The 22249-nt window shown below is 38.2% G+C and overlaps 1 protein-coding gene across 2 annotated transcripts in view; it reads right to left on the bottom strand.

The window, feature by feature from the left end:
* The window catches only part of CDK14 (cyclin dependent kinase 14), a 324587-nt gene that overhangs the window by 147560 nt on the left and 154778 nt on the right, over positions 1–22249 (bottom strand). For both annotated transcript variants that reach the window (XM_065629053.1, XM_065629055.1), the window contains one exon: positions 11741–11864. In XM_065629053.1, the coding sequence (XP_065485125.1) occupies positions 11741–11864 (124 nt within the window). The remainder of the gene's footprint in view (positions 1–11740; positions 11865–22249) is intronic.

Raw genomic sequence — 22249 nt, 5'->3', positions numbered from 1 at the left:
AAAGCAACATCTTACGACAGGAATCTCTAAAGACTCAGATTCACCCATCCAATTGAATTGCTCCTCAAAACTCATTTACTGTGTATGTGATCTTAAATTAGCTGAATCACAAATCTTAGAAGAAAAGTTTTATGTGAAAGAGATTGCAATATGCTTAGGTCTAAATGATTGTTTGACTTTACATCAGTAATCAGGCATCTGCATTCGTGCAGAGCCACCTAATAAGTTCTTTATACAATTTTGTCACAGAAAAAGAAGAAATTAAAATAGACAATTTCATTTTTTAAAAAGTTACATTAGAAGAGTATTAAGGCTGTGCTTTAACATATGATTCTGGAAATATGTAGCTAAAAGCAAATGTTCCTCACGCTGCATCTTTAAAGTGATACTGAAACACATAAATGTCACTGTCAAGATGGCAAAATAGGAGCTATATGACCAAATCTAGTCTATTATATACAGGTGTAAGCCTACTAAGTCAACAGAATTGCAGAACCCTGCATTGTACCTGAACAAAACAAGGGAACATTTATTAGTACTGAAACCAAGCCATTCTTTCGTCTGTTCTTTCATTTAACTTAAGGACCATGGATGTACTTCTCCATGCAATGCTTGATAAAAACTACTTGTAGATTGCAAGCAAAGGATCCCTAGCAGTATTTTGACTACAGATAAAATACTACTGTCATATTATTAGTACCTTTGAAACATTTCACGTTTCATTTAAACCATTTACTATTTCAAGTTTGTGTGCATGAGTAAATTGTAAGTACAGGTGGGCACACCTCATTTAGCATCACATCCTGCAACCTCTGTAGCAAAGCTGGTGATAATCCTGAGCACTGTAAGACAGAATGGGCAAAGAATTGCCAAAGTTTCAAGAAGCTAACATTAGGCATTTGTGTTTATAAAGTACACTTCAGTGAGACAATGCCTTTTTTTCTTATTCCTTTTTTTAATTCATTTTTTTCCAAAGGTTTACAGACAGTTCAAAGCTGAATCAAATTTCCAGCCTGCTTGAAGAGTCCACAACTTAATATCAGTGATGACAGTTTTGACATAAAAAGTTTTTCCCTTCTAGTACCTTGTACTCGGTATCTTCTTCTACAATCAAATCAACCCACCGCAACGAAATACCTTTAGAAGCAAATATAGCCACAAGAGCAAATGTAACTTAAAAAATTGATGTCCAAGGGACTTAAGAATTGCTACACTGAGAAGTATATGACTATGTTCATGGCTGTGGGTCGGAGTAAGAGATGACACCTGAAAATATTCTCCCTTATTTCAAATGACCACAGGAAAAAAAAAGACTATAATATCTGACATATCTAAGCCATATAAGCTGTAAAAGCCAAAGATGAGAAAGGTTCATATGACCATGGAGGAGACCTTGGGCACCTTTAACAAGGTGAAGATCTAACCAGCCATTCTCCCAACCGTGTAACACAGCAGCATTTCCCAACCACGCAAAGCCATTGTTAATGTTCCCACCTCACCCAGATAAGAAGCTGCTGATTTCTGATCTCCCACTTTTAATATATTGGTAACTTTGTCTCTTTCAAGCTGTAAGACCCAGAGGTGAAGCTGGGTTATTTGTAACATACATAAGGTGGTTATGTGGAGTTAATGTTTATTTGTACAGCTCTTTGGAAATGTAAATCACTGGAGAAGTGTTAAGAATGACTGAGACAAGCACTGCCCAACCTCTGGCTGTCATGAAGGCCAATTGCTGCAGGGGAAATTTTCATATTAATGCAGGTAGACTTGCAAGTGTGATGTTCATTTACATCAGTATGAATTTTGCATCTATAAAGATATTAATATATCCAGCACCATGTCCTCCAGAAAGAATGAAAAAACCCTGAATAAATTATTAAAAATTAGGTAGATAAGAAGTGACAGTATTGCAGTAAAGCAAGGTTTTAAACTGTTTAGAGCAAAACAAACAATGGTATAAATCACAGACCCATAGCTTCTTTAAAATGCTATCTCAATTATTGAATTATTTCATATCATGTTAAATGACACATTGCTCTTAATGAACTGCCAGTCTCTGTTCGTGATAATCTTTTTCTTTGTATATCAATATTTTTGTTCTGATTTACAATGAATTCTTTCTTCTTTAATCCACACCTTTTCTAGCTATCCTTTAATTTCCACATAGCTGATTACTTCCTATGTATAATAAAACTGCATAACTATTAACAGACTAATGAAATTAAAATTATTTTAAAATTTGTCATAATTCTCTCCCTGTATAATACAGTAAGTTCTCTTAAATAAGGAAACATTAAACAAAACCATAATCAGACCAAGAAAGCAAAGACAGAGAATACTATGGGATCAACCAACATGGCTATATTACAAAGCTTTACCATCCCTGCTAATTGCAGAGATGTTGAACTAGATGACCTTTAAAGGTCCCTCCCAACCAAAATCATTCTATCATTCTGTGACCACAGCCATCTTTTTCCCCTGTAACTGCTGTACCAGAAACAAGCAAAGAAGCTTCAGAACAAGAAAGTTTTAAAGAAGGTTCATTGTTTTAAATACAGGGACTTGTAGCCACACTAGTTAAAAGGCTAAGGCTATAAAAGAAAGATGTGTAGGAAGAGATGTTCTCATATAAAACTGATAGGAGAACATGGTCACATGACTGAACAACGGTTTTTGCAATTAAAAAAAACCCTTGTTATTACTGCTCAGATTTTAAAACATTTACAGATTCATTGTGATGGGTGGATCTCTCTTGTACAAACAGGGGATCACAGTTCTCCATGGTTTTTGTGTAATTATCATGTAACAGCCTGGTTGAAATTTAGGTGGGGGAATACATGACAAGAATAAAAAAATCATCATTATGGTAATAACGCAAGATCACAGCCAGCATTGAGCTAGCTGTAGTGCAGATGACATCTAAATCCCATATTCTTCTTAAGAACACAACACAAACAGATTTTTCATCACAGTTGTTTTAATGGTGTCATAACCAACTTCCTTTATTGCCCTTAATGGATAATTAAGATGCTTTCCTCCTATTTAAAGGCTCAATATCCCTTCTAACTTGTAACAATGGGAAACTGGATTGAACCCTAAGTAATCTGAGATGTGTTTAACAGGGGACCCATTTAGTGAGTCACACCAATATCCAGATCCTTAATAGTTTTGTTTTGTTTTTTAAAAAAGTCCTTATCGATTAGCCAATAATCCTACACAGTGCTTTTCAGTGGGAAGAGCTTAAGTTACAGCATCTACTTTAGTAATAGCTGAAAAGACTGGGGTAGAATTTTAATTTCAACTGTTAAAGAGCAATCACAGATAAAAATTCAATGTGTGGCTCTAGTTTGTATTTAATATTAGTAGAGAGAAATTGAAGTCTTAGTTGAAAAAGGAACCTCACAGTTTTTGCAAATTGTTGGCTCCAGATAGTAAACCTGTGTCAAATCTATTCTTCTGCCATAGACTATGAAACCCAATTCCTGTACATAAGGTATTCTTCAACTCTCACAATGGCAATTTTCTATGTGTATTTATCTGATATTTCAATAAAACCATCAGATCTATTAAGCAAATTAGATGGAGGTCCACAATAAGGATCACAAACCAATCAGATATGGGAAGCAAGCATCTGCAGTGGCACTAGGCCATGCATTCCCTCCTACATCTTCACCTCTAAAACAATGCACAGAGAAATTCTTCAGCCCAAATGCCAGAAATCAGCTCTACTCATTCACACTGCTGGTGCTTGAAGTTTCCTGCCACCTACGTATCTCCTGTCCTTCTTCACCGCAGATCTGGGCAAGACGAGAGAAGGTCATGAGCACAGCACGTGAAGCCCTTGCTCCTGGGAGGGGAGGAGAAGGAAGCAGCTTTGGCTGCTCCCTGACAGCAGCCAGTTATACTGTTAGAAACTAAGATGGAAGAGAGTGGAGAGAAAGCCTGTCATCCTGGGACAGCAAATAACTAACACAGCAGCCTGCCACAGGTCTCTGGGTCTGCAGTGCCCACAGCCTTCACAGCCTACAACTTTAATCTTTCCTCCAAGAGAGAAAATTTGAAGGTCCCCTAGAAAACTATCAACTCCTCCACTGACCTCTGTTCTCCCTTCCTTGGAACTAGATAGCATGGGGGTTGGCAAGGGCCTTTTCCACAAACGCAGCAGTGTGCAAATGAGGTTAAGCCAGGACAAATGCACAGAATCTGCTCTGCTGCTCCAGGCCTCCAGCCCAGCTGCCACCATAAACAGCAGCATCAGCTTCTGCTTTCAATGGAAAATACTATATTTACAGTTAATTACTGTCCTTTATAAAGACCTGTAAGCTAACTCAGGTTTGAGCAGTTTGAGTTTCACTTTCCAGGTTCCCACTTCCTTTTTTTTCAGTTTACTCACAACATAGTCACTGAAGCCATCTTCATTCCTTGATATTTAATATAAATTCAGTCCTCAAAGAAACCCATTACTGACCTTCCTGGACATTATGAGAACAAACTCTTCAGATTTTAAACACTGTTATCAGAGGGGAACAGGCTGCACCTGGAGAAACATCAACTTCTCACGTAAATATGGGAAAGAAATGCCTTTTTATTTCTCTGTTCAATTCAAATTGGGTGTTAGAGGGGTCTATTGACCTACATTTAGGGTAAGCTGGTTCCCTTTATAAGCAGCAGCCTCTGATAAGAAAAACCCAGACAGCTTCCATGCTTTCCCCAGCCCTGACAAGTCCTGCAGTGGAGGCCAGGGGACCCAGCTGTGGGTCAGCTGCTCTGGGAGCCACCGGGGCTGCTCCCACGCTCACCCCAAAATGCCGGCAGCTGCCACATCACGTGTCTCCAGCTCGCTTGAAGCCAGGAAGACCAGAGGGAGCCAGCCTGTACAACTAGAGACCCTTGGAAGAGTTCTGCAAACCAACTCATCAAGCATCACCAACACCAGCTCTTCAGGCACCGCAACAACTCCTTATACCAGCATCTTCAAAAACTGATACTCTGTGGAGCATTTGCACAAAAAAACATAGCAGTTATCCATGCAAGCAATCTGTTATGCTATCCAACCTTTCATATGGATCTTATACGGTACATTATAAAGAAATTCCTTATGGGATTCTTACTGTGAAAAAGAACAATTTTTTTTTCAAGTTCAGAACATAACTTTAATCATTTTAACAGACAACTATACAGCAATAGTTCTGTCCTTTGTGACATGCCACTGACATGCTTCCCACAGAAAAATCTACACAGAAATTCATGGAAATATCTTTTCTTAATACTCAGCTGCAGTTTTAAACTGCAACTCCATCAAGTGTAATTCTCTTCATTACAAACCTCAAGCCTCTTTACTCCTGCTATCTATTAGTAATCATCCTACATATCTAGAAGGACGCATGGTTCAGTCACACTTACTTGATTCTTCCTTTTACTACTTCACAGGGCTTTATATTAACCAAACTCTGAAAGCTTAAGGCAGGACCTTCCACCATAATGCAGACCTCCTGCAGCTCCTTACTCACCCAAGGAGATCCTCAAAGACAACAAAAAGCTGACAGAAAAAGCTTCAGGGTCAGCGTTATTTGGGAGAGTAAAGCAAAGACATTTCCATGAAGATTCTCATGCTGCTTTTTCTCTCCAAAGCCAACTCTCACAGATGAGAAAGAGCAACTCCAACTGCAGGAACAAGCACTAAAGCACTAAGTTCCTGATATTCATTCTCTCTCACCTTGCAACACTAGAATTTGTTGTGGTGTTACTGTAGTTGGAAGATTTTTTTAAAGGACCAAACCAAAAAAAAAAATCAGGGCAGAAAACAGGAGGGAAGGGGAAATATCTATTCAAGTCTTAATAATAATAATGGTAATAGTAATAATAATAATAATAACACCAATCAGTATGTTTTCCTATCTTTGCATGCTACAGTCAAGGTAACAATATCTACTAGACCTGCTGTTTTACACTTTGAAATGATATTTTGCTCTTCTGCTTCTCAAGTACCTGCACAGCCAGTCATGCATGGTGTATTGGAGCCACGGCATAGTGAAAAGGTCGTTGTACATACTAGAAAGAACAGCATCCCAATTAAAAATGTGACTAGCCCACAGCTACTTACAATAAATGCACAATTCAAAATAGAGACCAGATAGGTCTTTAAACTTCTCATCCACCTTCTTTGTGCAGTTCATTTCTATTGCAGGCCAAGCAGAAAAGACAAATGGGAAAGGCAGCTGCAGGGAAGTTTCACAAACAAGCAGTCCCCTGAAATACAATTCCCAGCAGCAGCTTGATCAGCTCACAGATAAAGCAGGACAGGGGCGTCATCAGTAATTTGTCCAGTTTCTCTCACAGCCTCAGAAGCGCTACCACTGTCCCACATGCTAGTTAAGTTTAAATGTTTAAGTTCTCTCGACCCGTGCCCTGAGGATTTTCTCAATACATTGAAAGGTGATGTCAATGTGCCTACCTTTAAAAGCTATGTACATGTTTTATCCAAAAATTTCTAATAACAAGTATAATGATGCATTTTCCAACCCAGAAAGCAGAAAATTATTCTAACTAAAGGATATATAAGAGTAACCATACCACGATCAGATTAAAGGTCCATATTGTCCCTGGAAGCATCAGAATATTAGGCTGTTAGTGGATGTTTTGGGACAGAGAATAAGAAACAAACACAAAGCCAGTAAATCCTTCCTGGAAAATCTCATGTGGAAGGTGGGATTCACCTCCTACTTGATTATTATCAGCTATTTAGGGACTTTGTGCTGGAGTTTATTAAGTATGATAATCTGGATGCAAACAACTGATTAGCCAATCTTGATTTATATCAGCATGCACAGTAGCTAAATGCCAATACCAAATCAGGAAAACTCAAAACAAAACATAAAAAAAACTCAATCACAGAACCACACAAGAAGGAGAATTTTCCTAGTCCAACCTGCCAGATTGCTCAAGGCTTTGTCCAGTCAGTGAAGCAAATGGAGATTTCACCACCTTTCTGGGCTGCTCCAAAGCAAGTACTCTCAGAGAGAACATTTCCATCCTAATACTCAGTTCTGTTTCAACTTATGACCATTATCCCTCATTCTCCCACTGTGCACCTCAGTAAAGGGCACCTTCCTGCTGTGTACCACCATCTTCTTGATAATCCTCTCTTAGGTACTGGGAGACTGCAAAGGTGGTAATTTCATTACAGAAGGCAATCCCAATGACCAAACACGATTTACCTCAATTAAAACTGGCAAACACTTTCTTCACATGTACAGGAATTACTTCCAAGCTGACCTGCTCCATCATTTTCCCAGGGATGGTGGTTGACAAACCTGCAGTACCTCAGACCTTCCTTCTTGCCCTTCTTGAAAATGGGTACAACATTAACCGTTCTCCAGTTATTTGGGACCTTCCCCAGTCTAAACAGTCTTTCAAAGATGATAGAGAGCAGCCTGACGATGACATCAGCCAGCTTTCCCAGTACCCTCAGGAGGCCTCCTGCCTGGACCCATGAACTTCCACAGGTCAAGATTTCTCAGAAGATCCCTAACTCAATTCTCTTCCACTTAACCCTTTCCTCTCTGAACCTCATCTCTGAGAACAAAAGCCTGTGAGATCTTATTCATGAAGACCAGGACAAGGATGTCATGGAGCACCTCAGCCTTATCAGAGTCTGCCATGACTGAGTCACCTGCCCCACTTTGCACTGGGCCCACATTTTTCTACACTTATTGCTTCTCTCCCTCACTCTTTTCCAGCATCCGATCTTTGCCTGCTCAAAACTCCTCTTTCACCTAAAAACATTTTTCCTCCCAGATGTCTCAACCTCCTCACAGAGCTTCTGTTGCTACCATCCAAACCCTTCCAATACCTCAGACCCTTCTGCCTATGGCCAGTCAGAAGCATCCTCATGCAATCAAAGATGATATGCCTGGCAAAGCTTGTCTGTTCCTTTGGTGTTTTCATTTATATTTGTTCCTAAAGGCTTTGGTACATATTTCTTAGAGGTTCAAAGAGACATTTTGAAAATGACATATAGCACTGGTTATGTGTTCAATATGAATACAAATCACATATATGCTCAGATAACTATTTTGCTTAGATTACTAATCACCTGATTGCAACTAACTCTTGAAAAAAATATATTCTCAGTGTTTGATCTTTGAGTTTGTGCTCCTATCTGCTGCTGTACAGCCATTTGACATGGTTTATAGTTAACATAAATGCACTTATTCCAGAAACTTACCTTGCTTTTAAAACTATGTGGTGAATTTCCTAAACAAAGGCTCAAAGATTTTCTTTTTATAAGTCAATATACATCCAAAGGCCAAATCAATGCATTTGTATACAGTGCAAAGAAAAGTTAAAGTGAAGAAATTACTGACCAAAGGCTAAGGAACAGCTATAAATCTCAGCCTGTGTGGTAACTAGCAGTAAGCACAAGGCTCTATTCATTTGAGTTTGTAATTGCTTATGGTGTTACTCATTAAAGGTTTATAATACTTTATTTCTACTCAAGACAGACATATGTGAGGGGGAAAACAAACAAACCCGTAGATAGTCAAATTCACACCACTGGATCAAAAATAATTCTTGCACTACATTTAGTAAGAATTCCTAATATACTTTAATTTCCTCTGGAATTTTAATTAGATTTAAAAAAAAAGAATGCATGAATGGAGTTCAAGGACTATTTTTCATAGCAATAATTATTCAAGATATAGTGTCCCCTGCTATATCCTCTCCAGAAAGCCATTTTTTTACAGCTCACCCATTTTTAATTTGATAAAGCCTCTATGTTCTGTTCTTCCTTTTCGTTTGACCACTGAGTCTTCTCATAAATGTTCATTTCCTAGCAGCTACAGCACAATGAACAGAAAAGCAAACCACTGTTCTTCTGAACAAAGACACTCCCACACAGTGGAGTAGCTATGTCTGGGAGCTGTGCTGTAGAAAAACACATGCCCACGGTTATTCAAAGATTCCACTTCAGCCGCAGTGCAATGCACTGGCAGGCATGAATAGCCTTTCTTTTACCTTGTTTATTCAAGAACTACGATCTACTGCAGTCTGCTTTTAAGTATTTGATATCTTACTCTAAGGAGATTAAATAAGCCTGATGCCAAATGGAAAACTTTGGCCGCATTGTTAATTTTTTGTAAACTCATGAAACCAAAATCTGAAGGTCTTGTCCTCAAAGACTAAAAAGCCTTTGCTCTAGGATTTTATATTTATCATGCTATCAAAGTCAATCCTATCTCTGACAGAAACTGATTTCTTGACAGGTTCTCTCCTGCCTTGAGTGCATTTGAAAGCAAAACACCCATCTCTCTAATTTCCATACTGCTCCTCATGTAATTAATCAAAAATACTATCTAAACTGGCTTCCTTTCCAAGGGCATTACTCCAATTTAGCCATTTGTGGGAGAAAAACATAAAGAGGACTGTATTCTACATCTTGTTTAAGAAGAGTCTTTCATACCAGGAAGGTGGAAGATGGGCTATAATAATACAGCGTTTAAATAAGTAAATATGCACAGGGGTGCACACAGAGAGCACATGAGTGTGCTCTCATTTCTCATGCTTCTAGTGAAAGAGGTCACAACCCTTCAGACTTTAACCTCATCACTTCTAATTTTTCATCTTGGTTCTCAGAAGATAAATTTAACCCATCTGGTTTTCAATGTTATGAGGTCACGAGCCATGAAAGAAAATATAGCTTAAAAAAAATGGAGTTATATAATGTCTCAGTGTATAAGAATAGATTATGCAGATTTTTCCGTTAGGTGAGGACAAACTTACAAGAGAAAAAAAATCCTCTCCACAATATTACAAATTCATGTGTCTTCTACCGGGTATTTCTTTTTTGTTGCACTTACACATCTCTAGTCTCTCTCACAAAATAATACACAATGGTCAACTTTAAATTCCCACTAACACAAAGCTGGGAAAATCTGCTTTTGATGTCATCCCTGTTTAGCCTAGTACCACAGTGAGGCAATAACTTCATCAGAAGCGATGGTCACATTTCCTACTACAGCAGGGCAAAAACAAACATCCCATCCTTTCTTCTGCTCTACAGCAACATCAGGCACTACAACAGAGAGAGGTCAACCGGCATCTGAGCTGGACATTTCATTGTTCACACCTCCAGCAAGGCATTTAACAGGGCTGCTGAAACATGTTTTTTTGTTGTTTTCTTAAAAAAACAGCTGAAAAGTTTGCAGTTTCCCTCTCCCCAGCCACAAAAGCCACAGGGTTTCACCAGCGCCACCCCCTCCCACAAAACCCCCACAATGTATGAAGCATTTTACATACAAAGATGTTTGTAAGATCATCTACAGAGAGTTTTGAGTGTCCACCAAAGCTAGAGCACCATCATCACAGTCTCTTGAAGGACTTAATACATGGCGATACTTGGAAGTCAGATAAGGTCATAGTGTTTTATGCATATAAATGATACAACAAAACCAGTCATCTCAAACAGCACAGCACCCTCAACAGAGGACTAACTCCTATTTCACTACAAAAACACTTAACAGTTCACCTGTTTCATGTATTTAAGAGATGAAATCTCACAGTAAAATGCAACATGTGAGAATGCTTTTTTAAGCATACCTTTAAAATACTTCTGGCATCTTCCAAGTTTTGAAAAACACCAACAGAAAATGGTATGTAAAACCAGATAATAATTATTTCTAATACTATTTCTCTAACTGCCTTACAATTCAAAGGCAAATAACTTGTTATGGACTGTGTCCACCTGAATTCCTGTTCCTTTCTCCAGCATAACAAATACACACTGAGCTGTCAATTGCAGTAATGCTAATTAAAAGACAAAAAACCATGACTACATTAGCGGTGAAATTGCCAATTAGCTCATAAGGCTCTCTCATTACTGCTTGTGAATGAAATGTGAAGCCCGATGTGGATAGCAGTCATAAAAATAAAACACATTTCAAAAAAGCTGATGGATCACATTTTCAGCTTACTTCAGAAGTTCTGTTGGAATCAGTAGCCGAAAAGTTGACCCACAGGAAAGAAACTCCTATAACATTTTGTAAAAATTACTAAAGAGAAATGTTTCCATTTCCACAACTGCATTCACAATGATTTTCAGACGAAAGAGTACTGCCCTAGCGTAGACACTAAAAAGTATTGGGAGGGAGGAAAAAAAAAATGGGGGGCAAAAAGGCTAACCTTTCAGTGGACAATTTCTCCTGGTTTTGTACTCCACATAAGGCTTCCCCATAAGGGCCTAATGAATACAAAAAGGAGTCCAGGTGATTCTAGTTTCCTTTATTCTTTAGAAGGAATATGTATTCTTGTGTCCTTCAGTCTCTTTCAATTACCATTTTATGAAATTTAATGCAGATCTCCACAACCCTAGAGCTGCTTGCATAAAGCGATTGTGCTCTTCATAGATTCTGTACTTCCTCAGCTCGCTCTCTTTTTTTTCTTTTCTTTTTAAAGGTTTTGAATTCTACTTCAGAAGTCTCATGGTAAATAAAATTGAAATACTTTAAGCATTATCTTCCTGGTGAGAACTGGAGTATATATTTGTTTTTCACTTGCTCCCTTTTAATCAAGCATTTTGTTGACCATAATCAATTTCTTCGCTCAAGAGAAAAATGTGCAATTATCTACAATGAAGAAGGTGTGTCTAAGGAATAGGGTGGGGGAAGAGAAAAATCAATGGAACCATCTGTCTGACATTCCTACAACATTATAAGAGACTTGTAATTAACTGCTTGCCTACCAAAGTCTGCCAGCTTTAACTCCCCCGTGTCACTGATCAGAAGATTCTGTGGTTTCAGGTCCCTGTGCAAAATGTAACGCTGGTGGATGTAAGACAGTCCTCGCAGCAACTGAAATAAAAATAACTGAAAAAGAGGGGGACAAAAAATGACCTCTGTTAATATTTTGCATATAACCACAGGTGATTTCTTCACAATATGCAGGGTGCTTGCATATTGTGGTAACATTGTGTCAGAATTCCTCCCAAACTGGTGTTAATTCCCACCCAAATTTAACACAACAGAATTTCATTCTAAAAAAATATGTACTTTGTAAGGACTAACCCCAGCCTCCAAGCCCTACTATATCATAGATTCAATTTGCCTGCTTTAAAAAGAACAAGAGTAATACAACCATGTGCAGAAGGCTCAATTTCTACCAAATTATAATTATATTCCATTTACCCATATGGCCTTAGAGATTAGGTGGTAGCCTGAAGACAGATGTGTATCTTCACTAATTATAGGAAACAACAGTACAGGGTGGATAGGGATGGGGAGATAAGGTGGGGGATGGAGCACTGGAGCTAAAACAAAGAGATTAATAGTGCTACAGTAATGCCTGTGTATCCAAGGAAATCTGCAAGTATGATAGGCTTTCCCCTTCAAAGTTTTGTTTAATAGGAGTTGCTTATGTATTTTTCATTAGGAAATAATTATTCTCACTGAACCTAAAGATGACTTTAGAAACCTATGTATAATGGTCTTTAAGGTAAATGTAGATGGGAACCTAACTCACCCTCGTGTTTCTTTTAACCCTTCACTGGACTCTACAGATGCTTTCCCTGCAGCTAAGCGTTGACATTGTGTATTTTTTTAATTTACAATTACGAACAAAGAGCTGGATGATGGACATATTTTGTTCTCCCCTTTTCAACTGCTCTCCTTTTGTTCTCCTGCATTCTTATTGGCACCTGCAGTTAAAGGCTGTAAGTGTTACTCATAGACTGTCAATACAAAGAGTGAATTATTGTTTCCCAGGAATTTTCTTTGCAGTTTTGAAAAATCTCTCCTAATATACAGACCCTTCCTGTTGCCTGAAATATTTTAAGAAATACTACAGTTTCCAAATGGAAACACAAAAAGCCTTTGCAAAGCCAAACACAGAGGATTTGAGAGTGGATATGGACCTCATGCCTGACAACTCAGCAGCTGGTGAAACGTGCTCCCTCGGAGTATGTGGAAACTACAGCAAAGATTTGGGAAAACTCAATGCAGGCATATAAGAATTTCTAATTAACTTGCAACACAAGCATCCTATTTAGTGACTGCTGAAGTGAGGAAACATTATAAAAGAGGTTACAAAATCTGATCATAGAAGAGAATAAAGGCTGACATGAACGAAACAGAAATGTCATGTTACTGAAGTTGAAATGAATTTAATTGCATTTCATTTTTTCCCCGAGTGCAGACACAATACACTGAATGTTTAGCTATTTAGCCAGGGCCATATCAATCACCTTCTTACCAGGGCTGGTTCTAACAATGTGCTGAGGAAACCTAAGGGCAAAATACAGAAACAAAAGAAATAATAGCAGGAAAGTCATGAGTAACATGCACATTCCTTTTTGAATTGTGGTTAAAATGGAACTCATGGTACACAAAAACTATTTTATTAAGGGCAGGAAGCAGAAATGGCTTTTATTACAGCCTTAAAAATCTAAATCAATTTCTATTAAGTGACTTTAAAATAATATTTTTTTAAAATTAAAAGATAGGGAAAATATCCAGTTGGCAAGGCTAAATCAGTGGTATTTAACTTTAAATATTATTTTTAAATATGCAAAGAAATTTCAAATATCACATTATCCTACAGCACTGTAATTTTTATAACTCAAAATATATTTATTAATGTGGGCTTTCCTTTGGCTTTAAGGCAAAGAGTCAAGTGATTTGACGTAACGTGCTAAGAAATAAAGCCAACAACTTCACAGCTCAACAGAAGCATCTACTCTTGAGGACAGCTTTGGAACATAGTTTTATTTCAAGCTTGTAGACATGCTGTACTCATCGAGTACATTCACAAAAGTCAATTAATTCACTCATACACACCGTATCAATTACTTTCTCCTTTGAGGAAGACTATGACAGAGAAGGGGAAAAAAACTCTCTGAATTTTTTACAGGGTAAACTTAGCTATTGTTTTGTTGCTTTCTCTTTTCCCGTTCACCTTTGTTGTTCTTTGGCAATATTAAATGTGAAAAGAGTTAAGTGAAAACACAAGCCTAATGCCCAGCAAGAGAGCATTCTGCAAATCACAGGTCCTTTGGAATTGCTCAGGAAGAGAGAATAGTAAAAGAGGCTCTCCACTCCCAACGGTTCCCGACTCCACGAAAAGATGAATTGGAAAGAACCATTTCTGATGGCTCAGGAAACACCTCTACCTTCTCACAGCTAATTTCCCTCTCCTCTCCTTGAGGAAAGCCCTCTCCAAGAAACCTGTTACCCTTCAATACTATCCGAATTGCCTTCACAAGGATGGGTATCACTGCTAGATGTGGTACCACCACCTCTTACCCATATAGCTGATCTGAAATAGGCAAACCACCTATCATGGCCATACTCTGATCTTACTTGCTCTTTCCTCCCCCTTACTTAATTCTGACCACTATGCAACGTCAGCCTGGAGATTCTGAACAAGCAACTGAACAGCCATTTCTCCAAGGTCATGGGATGGCAGGCCTGCAGACCAGAGGACAACTCTAAAAGGAGGCAATGGCAAATCTCGTATGCATCTCAGCGGGTTGGTTTTGTGGGTAGAAATGATACAGATTCATGCTTCTTGAGCTTTTATGCTAGTAATTTTAATATTTGCATGGTCCTACACAAGGCTGTAGAAGTGTCAACCTGTAATAAACAAACATGGACATCACCTGTGTACAATTTGTAGCTTATTAGTAAGAACAAAGGTTTCAGTGATAAAATGAGAGACTCTCAAAATGACAAGGATTATTTTGATAAGAGTTGGAAAAGACAGGAAACAGGAATGGGATTTGCCTCTAGAAGTGAGGTTTTCAGCAAGGCTTAATGTTAAGAGGCTCAACACTTTACATTCAGACCAAAAAAGACTAACACTTGTGCTTTAGGCCTTGCTTATTTATTATAGCCATGAAAAAAGTACCTTTTTGCCCCCTAAAAGTTATGCAGCTCTCACTTTAATAAGCAACATATTTTAATGAAGAATTTTCCTTGTCAGTGAGAAAAATGCATGCAGGTCAAAGCTAATTTGAGGTTTACAGACTACAATATTAAAAGAATGTTAAAACTTATATGAAAAAGTTCTCAACTCCACAAAAAGGTTAGGGCCTACATAGTCTTTCAAGTTTAAGGCCTGGAGAGCCACTTGAGCTACATGCAACCTTTGACCAAATTCTTGTTTAATTACATTTTCTGAGAGATTTAACAGCTGCCTGGATGAACAGCCCTGCCTTGATGATGCTTTTCATGAGCGTAGGTGAGTGTACGAGCCAGACCAACCATTACATGCACACAACTAAAAGATGCAAGATGGCTCATGTGCAGCAGAATGCTTTACTACCTTGTTGGCCTCTGAATGTCACACAGGATCTTGAGCCCTTCTCATCCAAATGAGCTTATAAGGTGAATACTTACACAGGCTATCCAAAGCATATCTAATGAGTGGGACTGATGGGAGTTAACACTTTCTGACTTAGGTTCAGAAAGCTCTGATTAGTCTAGTGATAAAGGGGGATGCTCATGTACAGGTCATATGTGTAGAAGTGCCCAGATGACTCCACATAGTTGCTCTCCATTCCCAGAAACAGTACGGAGTTTCTGGCAAAGGATGGAGGGGTAAGTGAAAAGCAGAAAGAAATCCACAACAAGCCCAGAGAGATTCTCCAGAAAATGTACCATTTCTACACAGCGTCTCCTGAGGTATGAAGGACCCCAATGACAAGAAGGATGCTGCCCAAGAGGACAAACTAATGAGGCCTGTGGGAGGCTTTTTAAAGTCTTTCCCTGATGGTGCAGAGGGATTTCTGAATGATTGCCTGCATCTGAGCTCCCTTACCACATGTTGCATGTGGGAATAAAGGACCTGGCCCTAGATACAGAAGTAGAAAGCTACATGGAAACTTTTAGTCTATAGAAGATGCACAAAACTCTTGGCTCTGTTCTCTCCACAGCAAGAGACTGCAAATGGAGATGAGCTAACCTGGACCAGGACTTCACATCAGTTCAGAAGAAAGCTGAAAGCAAGATTGGATTAATGTGCCAGCCCTTTAGCAAGCTCATATTCCTGTATTAGCATAGTTACTTTTGAAAAGTAGTACACAATACTGCACAAGCTTTATTAACACTCATCACTGATAACACAAATGCTCCTGCTTGCTCTATGTATCAAAGCACACCAGCTGGGTGTCACAGAAGCACCTGGATCCCCTTGCGTGCACTCAGCATCAATCGATATCATATTCAGTCTTAATAGGCCATCAAATCTAAAAATACCAGGATAAGAAACCCAACCCAGGACACCTCATCCCATGCTTGCAACCAGTGCACTTCCTATCATGCAGAGGATATTACAGGCTTCTGTGAATTATTGGCTAATACTTACAAAGGCAAAAGGAGGTAAAAAATCCCCACAGTACTATCTCACAGCCTTGGAAATAACAACCGAACACAATGCTCAGTTATGTTTCGGTGTACTAGTTTTTTGGGGAGTTTTAGAGGTACTTGTTTTAAACCATCAACATCAGAAAAAAATACCTGGTAGTACATATTATCACAGAAGCAATGAGAAATGTCTCTCTGTGACTTCTGCTAGCATGTCAAAAGCTCATCAAGCACAATCTTTTTTACCACTGTTGGTTTGCTATTCTTTGCACTCCTCCCAACCAGGATAATATCCATGAGAAAAAAGCCAACTTTCTACTTCTAATGGTGTCCTGGAGAAATACTGAAGTTTTTTGGTCAAAGCTTTGTAGACTCTCATGCTTAAATTGTCTGAGGATGAAATTCATGGGCGAAGTGTTGACTTGAGATTAATTTGCATCCCTAGGAATAAAGGATTCTATCTGAATAAAGATTTGTTAGCCATTTGAATCAGCATGATTTTCATGATCATAACAAGCTTTATTTCAATAAAAGGTTCTCCTATCCAGCCTCCCTGGAACCAACTGAGTTCTCTCCAACAAAATTTTAAAATAATTCACTCCAAAACGCACTTGTAAGGGCTTCTAACTTGTTTCTGCATTCCTTACATGAGAGTCCTATGAAAGACAACGTCACACAGAAATGCATACAATACAGCCACTGGGAATGCATATCGTATCATTATTCTAAAAAAAAAAAAAAAATACAGATTTTTCCACTTATTTGCAGCAAAACTGCAAAGGAAGGAGATTGGAAAGAGTTAATTTATTAACTTTTATTCCCTTTGATGTTCTTTTAATAATTTTTTGTCCCCTCTGGGTACTACTACAGTCATTTGCAATGAGGAAGGTGTGCTTAATTAACTGAGTGTGAAGACACTCCCTTATGATCAGTTATATTCATCTGTTAGTGTTCAATAAGTGGAAGACTCACTCAGCTTTTTTTCTCCTGAATAGCAAAAGAAAAAATAAATTCCATTCAATTAAATCTCCTTTTCTACCTTTCCCCAGTTCACTTCCATGCTGGTCAGGGTGGCAATTGATGCCTCGCCGATTTTAGAGACACTGGAAAAAGTATTTTCTTCATCCCTACAATATTCTTGTGGTTTTTTGCCATATGCGAACCATACGGATCACACAGACAATAAATTACACACACACACATACACAAAATAGATATGAAAGTGACATTCTTCTAGCATGAATTTTAACATACTGATAAAGATTCTGCATTTACTGTTCGCAGTTGTGCATATTATCAAATCATTACTTAAAGTGACAAGACTGACATAGAGTGAAATGCTGATGCCATATTTAATGTCTGATAACTAAAAAGTATAATTTAAATAATCAATTCTCAATGCCATGTGTAAAAGACGACCTTAATTTGGCATAACATTATTCTGTCCCCTGTACACCTGCTTGTTCGCTGAAGAGGGAATGAAAAATAGCAACTTCTCAACCACATTAAACAGCATTGCTTCCTGCTTAGCATATCTGTTGAAATATGTTTTTAATTCAACTCTACATAAGCAGCTTCCTTAATTTCAGCAAATAGGAAAGAGATTTCAAAAGCCTGACATTAGTTATCCAGTAACGACCGATAAAAGTAAAAGGACCACCACAGTAGGTATTCACCTTAGAATAAAAGAGTGTTTTCTCCAAACTCCAGTGAGACAATATGACAGGTGAAACAAGGCATGAAATTTCATCATCACTTGATGTATTATCATGGTTTAATTGCCCAATTCCTGTATACCTAAGTCTATGGCAGTCAACCTTCTGGTCAGACACCTGTAGTTACGCACAGGTGCTCACATGCCACAGCTTCCTCTACATCATGTAATCATACATTTGTCACATATGGATGCAGGACTGGCCATGGGATTCAACACACATCTCCCATAAAAAGGGAACACAAACCTATTGTCCATGCCACAGACATTTATACAATCATAGGATGGAAAGAAAATAGAAGCACACCAGGGAAGTCTACATTGATAACACAACTGTAATCTACAAATCATTTCTATCATACTTTTCAGATACTATGCTTTATTAGCAAGCATATGTTTTTATATCTTAATAATAACGAATGGAGCTACTGCTTAGTAAAAGCCAGTACACAATGTGCTGCTGCTGCCAGGGTTCAAGCAGCTGCATATCAAATACAGTAAAGCCTCACATGGATGGGACGCAGGAGCTGCCTAATCCTGCCACGTTCTGAATGCTTCCCTACCCTGTGTGCTTCAGATTATCCTAAAGCTGTAATCAGTTCAATGATGAATATTTACGTTTACAAAAGACATCATCAGATGACAACTACCCTGTGGCTTTGACTCAGATTATTAATTTTCACATTAGTCATTAAATGGCCAAATTATTCATCTGACAAAAACAGATTCAACTTTAAAAACTGCAACCGTTAAAGAAAAAGTTCACAGTCCTGCAGTATGGAGAGGAATAAATGAATACCACAAGTGATTATGTGCCAGAGATTTCTGATAACATCAGATAACATTTACTGTATTTCAACATTTTCAATTCAACATGTACTTCATGTTTGTTTAGGAGGCCAGTATTAAAATCCTGGTTTAATATATCCAATATTTTTATCATATCTGATTTGGGGGGTTTGCTTGTTTGTTTGTTTTATAACTGAGAGTGCTATAAAGTTGAGTTATCTCTTCTTGAGCATTTAGCACAGAAAAATGTTGCAGCATCCCATTATCTTTCAATAATTCCTATTAATTACATTTCTTTTAAACTGTTTTTGTAGAAGTTTTAAGATTGAAACATAAGCATATTTTTAAAGAGTTTTTGGGCTATCCTAGGAAACGATATCCAAATTCCACTCCACACTTTGCCACACAAGTTTACATGTCACCTGGAGAGTAAACCATGTTCTCTGACTCAGTATTATAGTGATAAAACACATTTTCAAATGTTGTGGTGGGCGTGGGGCTTAGATGATTGAGGTGTTTCTTCAAAAATATCCACCAAGTGTGCATAGAAAACTGTTGTGCCCTGCTTCCTAGGTGCAACGCAGGCTCAGAACTGAGATGAGTAAGACCTGAAGTCTTGAATGCGCCTGGGAGAAGACTGAATATCGCTGTTTCATGTGTGCAAAGTTCAACAAGAGGGTCTGCCTATTTCTTGTTATCACTTTTTGGCCCTGGGAAGAGAAAATGTGCTCAGAGAGAAGAACAAATCAGAGCAGCAATATTAGATGGAATAAGAACAAACTGGAAGTTGCTTCTCCCAATGGTCACAGTAGATGACAGGAGCCTTCCAAATTGCCCGAAATAAAAGATTTTGAGAGTGATTAAGAGACAAAGATAGTTTTTGTCTCATTGACAAACCCTTTGTCATGCAGACTGGTGTTGCATGGATTAAGGAATAGTGGGTCAGAGGCAAGCGTGCTTTTATTTTGTCAAAGGTGCTTTTATGTTCACACAAATCAGTACTACCTCTTATACTGGAAGTAGAGGGAAAAAGGCAGAGAGAAAATACTGAGGATGCTTCTCCCAAAAGACTACAGCTATTTCAATGCAGCATCACTAATTAAAAAGCAAATCGGCTTTCGTTAATAGATTTATTTTTAAGGCAGGAATGCAAACAAGCAATGCAGGCATGACAGATGCAAGCCTGTGCTCCACTTTTTCCACTGGTAATAGTAGTTACAGAAAACAGACCCAACTACAAAGCAAATGCATCAAAACTTAAAGATAAATTTACTTGCATTTCTCGGAATGCAATAAAATGGAGTAAAAGATGCAGTTAAAATTAAGATGATATTTCAAAGGTTAAAAGAAGTTTAAAACAGTTACATTTTCACAGAACATGCTGGAATGTACAAAAATGATACTTAAAAAATAAATTATGAATTCACAAAACAAGAACCATTTATGCACATCTGCAAAAAAGGTCCAAAAAAACCAAGAAGACAAGTGGAAAGGCTGGTAGAGATAGCCCTGTACCAAACAGAAAGAAGCATAAATTGGAATGAAGATCATAATAAAAAACGACAGGCAGGGTCAGTTAGCTGCTGTGACCATTAGGGTTCCTGTTTTAGGAAGCAATCCAGGTGTTTCAACTGAGAGTCCAAGAAGGATGAATTATCTCTGTAGGCAGCAAGAGCTGTAGAAAGAAAGCCAGGAGTGCAGACTTCAGCAGTCCAGGCCAGGAGGAACAGCACAGGGAGAGTCAAGAGCAAGTCTTGTACCTCAGTTTGCCACAGCCACATTTTAGAGCTTGACAAGCACTGCGCAGTACACAACTATCCATCAGCTCTTAGCTCCAACCACGTGCAGGCTGCAGCAGCAACTTCCAACCGAAACATAATTATATGTGGGGCCATGTACCTAAGATTTATTGCTTGCCTTCAGTTTTGGAAAGACTGAGAAAGACATCTTCAAAACTAAAGATGAGGCTGTTCCTAGTAAACAGGGACTTATTGACCAATTAGCTTTTCTCTCCTGATCTCTAACTATAATACTGTACACAGTATATTAATATACAGTTATAAATAAATGTTAGATATGCAGGCTTGCTAATTACCAATTGTGTATTTGGAGCTAGCAGAGTTTGGAGAATCTATGGGTTGAAACAACTGCTTTCTGCCAATTTCCCTTCTAGCCGATAAAGATGTTGCAGGTACCTAACCATATTTGTATCACCAGGATACCTGGTTTAACATTCTCAGGGTATCTTAAGTATTCCCAGGTATCTTAAAAATAACTTAAAATAATATCTCAGCCTCACACACAAATTCTTGGAAGGGTTTAACATCTGATGTTATTTGTAAGACTTGGGCCTCCACACATGAATTACAAAATTCTGAAATCATTATGTGTGAATACATATGTGCCGCTAGAAATGTTAAAACTAATAGTTCGGGAAGCAATATTTTTTCTTTGGTTAAACATACTGTCCAAAGACTTCTATAACTGCCAGTTGAAACATCTGTCTTTATACTTCCACATACTTATAATATTTTTCTTACTCTTTATTTAAAATGTTTAAGTGACAGTGAATAGCCTATTTGAAACCATAAAGAACAGCAATGTCAAACACAACACCCAAGGGGACAGCAATATGTGTGTCCATCAAAATAATCTGGATTTTATTCTATTTGTGATTTTTCGTCTAAAAGTAAGCCTGAGGGAACAAGCATTGTCTTTAGCTCATAAATACAGAGAAAATTCAGAAATATAATTAGGCTGAAGATGTTCTATAGAAACAAAAGCTGTAAATAGCAGCTTTGCTTCTGCATTCCCATAAAGTACTGTTTTACAGGAACTACTGTATAATATTCTTTGGAAAAAGAAAGATGTGTGATTATGTCCTTTTGTATTTATAATAACTGGCTACAAGCCAGAAAGGAATATTCACCAGTAGGCAATACTTTCCTCAGGAACAAATTTAAAAGGCAGGGGGCCTTCTGTCATACTGGGAGAGCATCAATGGCTTAATCCCACAGGTTAGCCCCAGAGAGCTGAGACTAATTTATTGCTACTGGAATATAATTGCTCAACTGGAAGTTTTTTTAAATGGATTTAGGGATCACATAACCAGTGATTCTGAACAAACACTGTCTAAAAGTCTGACTAAAAGTGAAATTCCTGAAGGACCTCTAGCAAGAAGGGGCTGGCAGGGAGAGAGGGCTAATTAACATGGCTCAGCTCAACCCTCAAAAATCAGATGAAGCTCCAGACAGACAACTCTGTCCAGAAGCTAAAACCAAAATAGGTGGCAAAGCCTCAGAAACACAATTACATAAGTTGGAAATCTGAGTACAGCACAACAAAGCATTAAGATATTATGTAGTAACCATTTGATCTCCTCTGTAAGAAG

The sequence above is a fragment of the Caloenas nicobarica genome, chromosome 2 (genome assembly GCF_036013445.1).
Source record: "Caloenas nicobarica isolate bCalNic1 chromosome 2, bCalNic1.hap1, whole genome shotgun sequence".
Lineage (NCBI taxonomy): Eukaryota > Metazoa > Chordata > Aves > Columbiformes > Columbidae > Caloenas > Caloenas nicobarica.
This window is presented reverse-complemented; position numbering and strand designations above follow the sequence as displayed.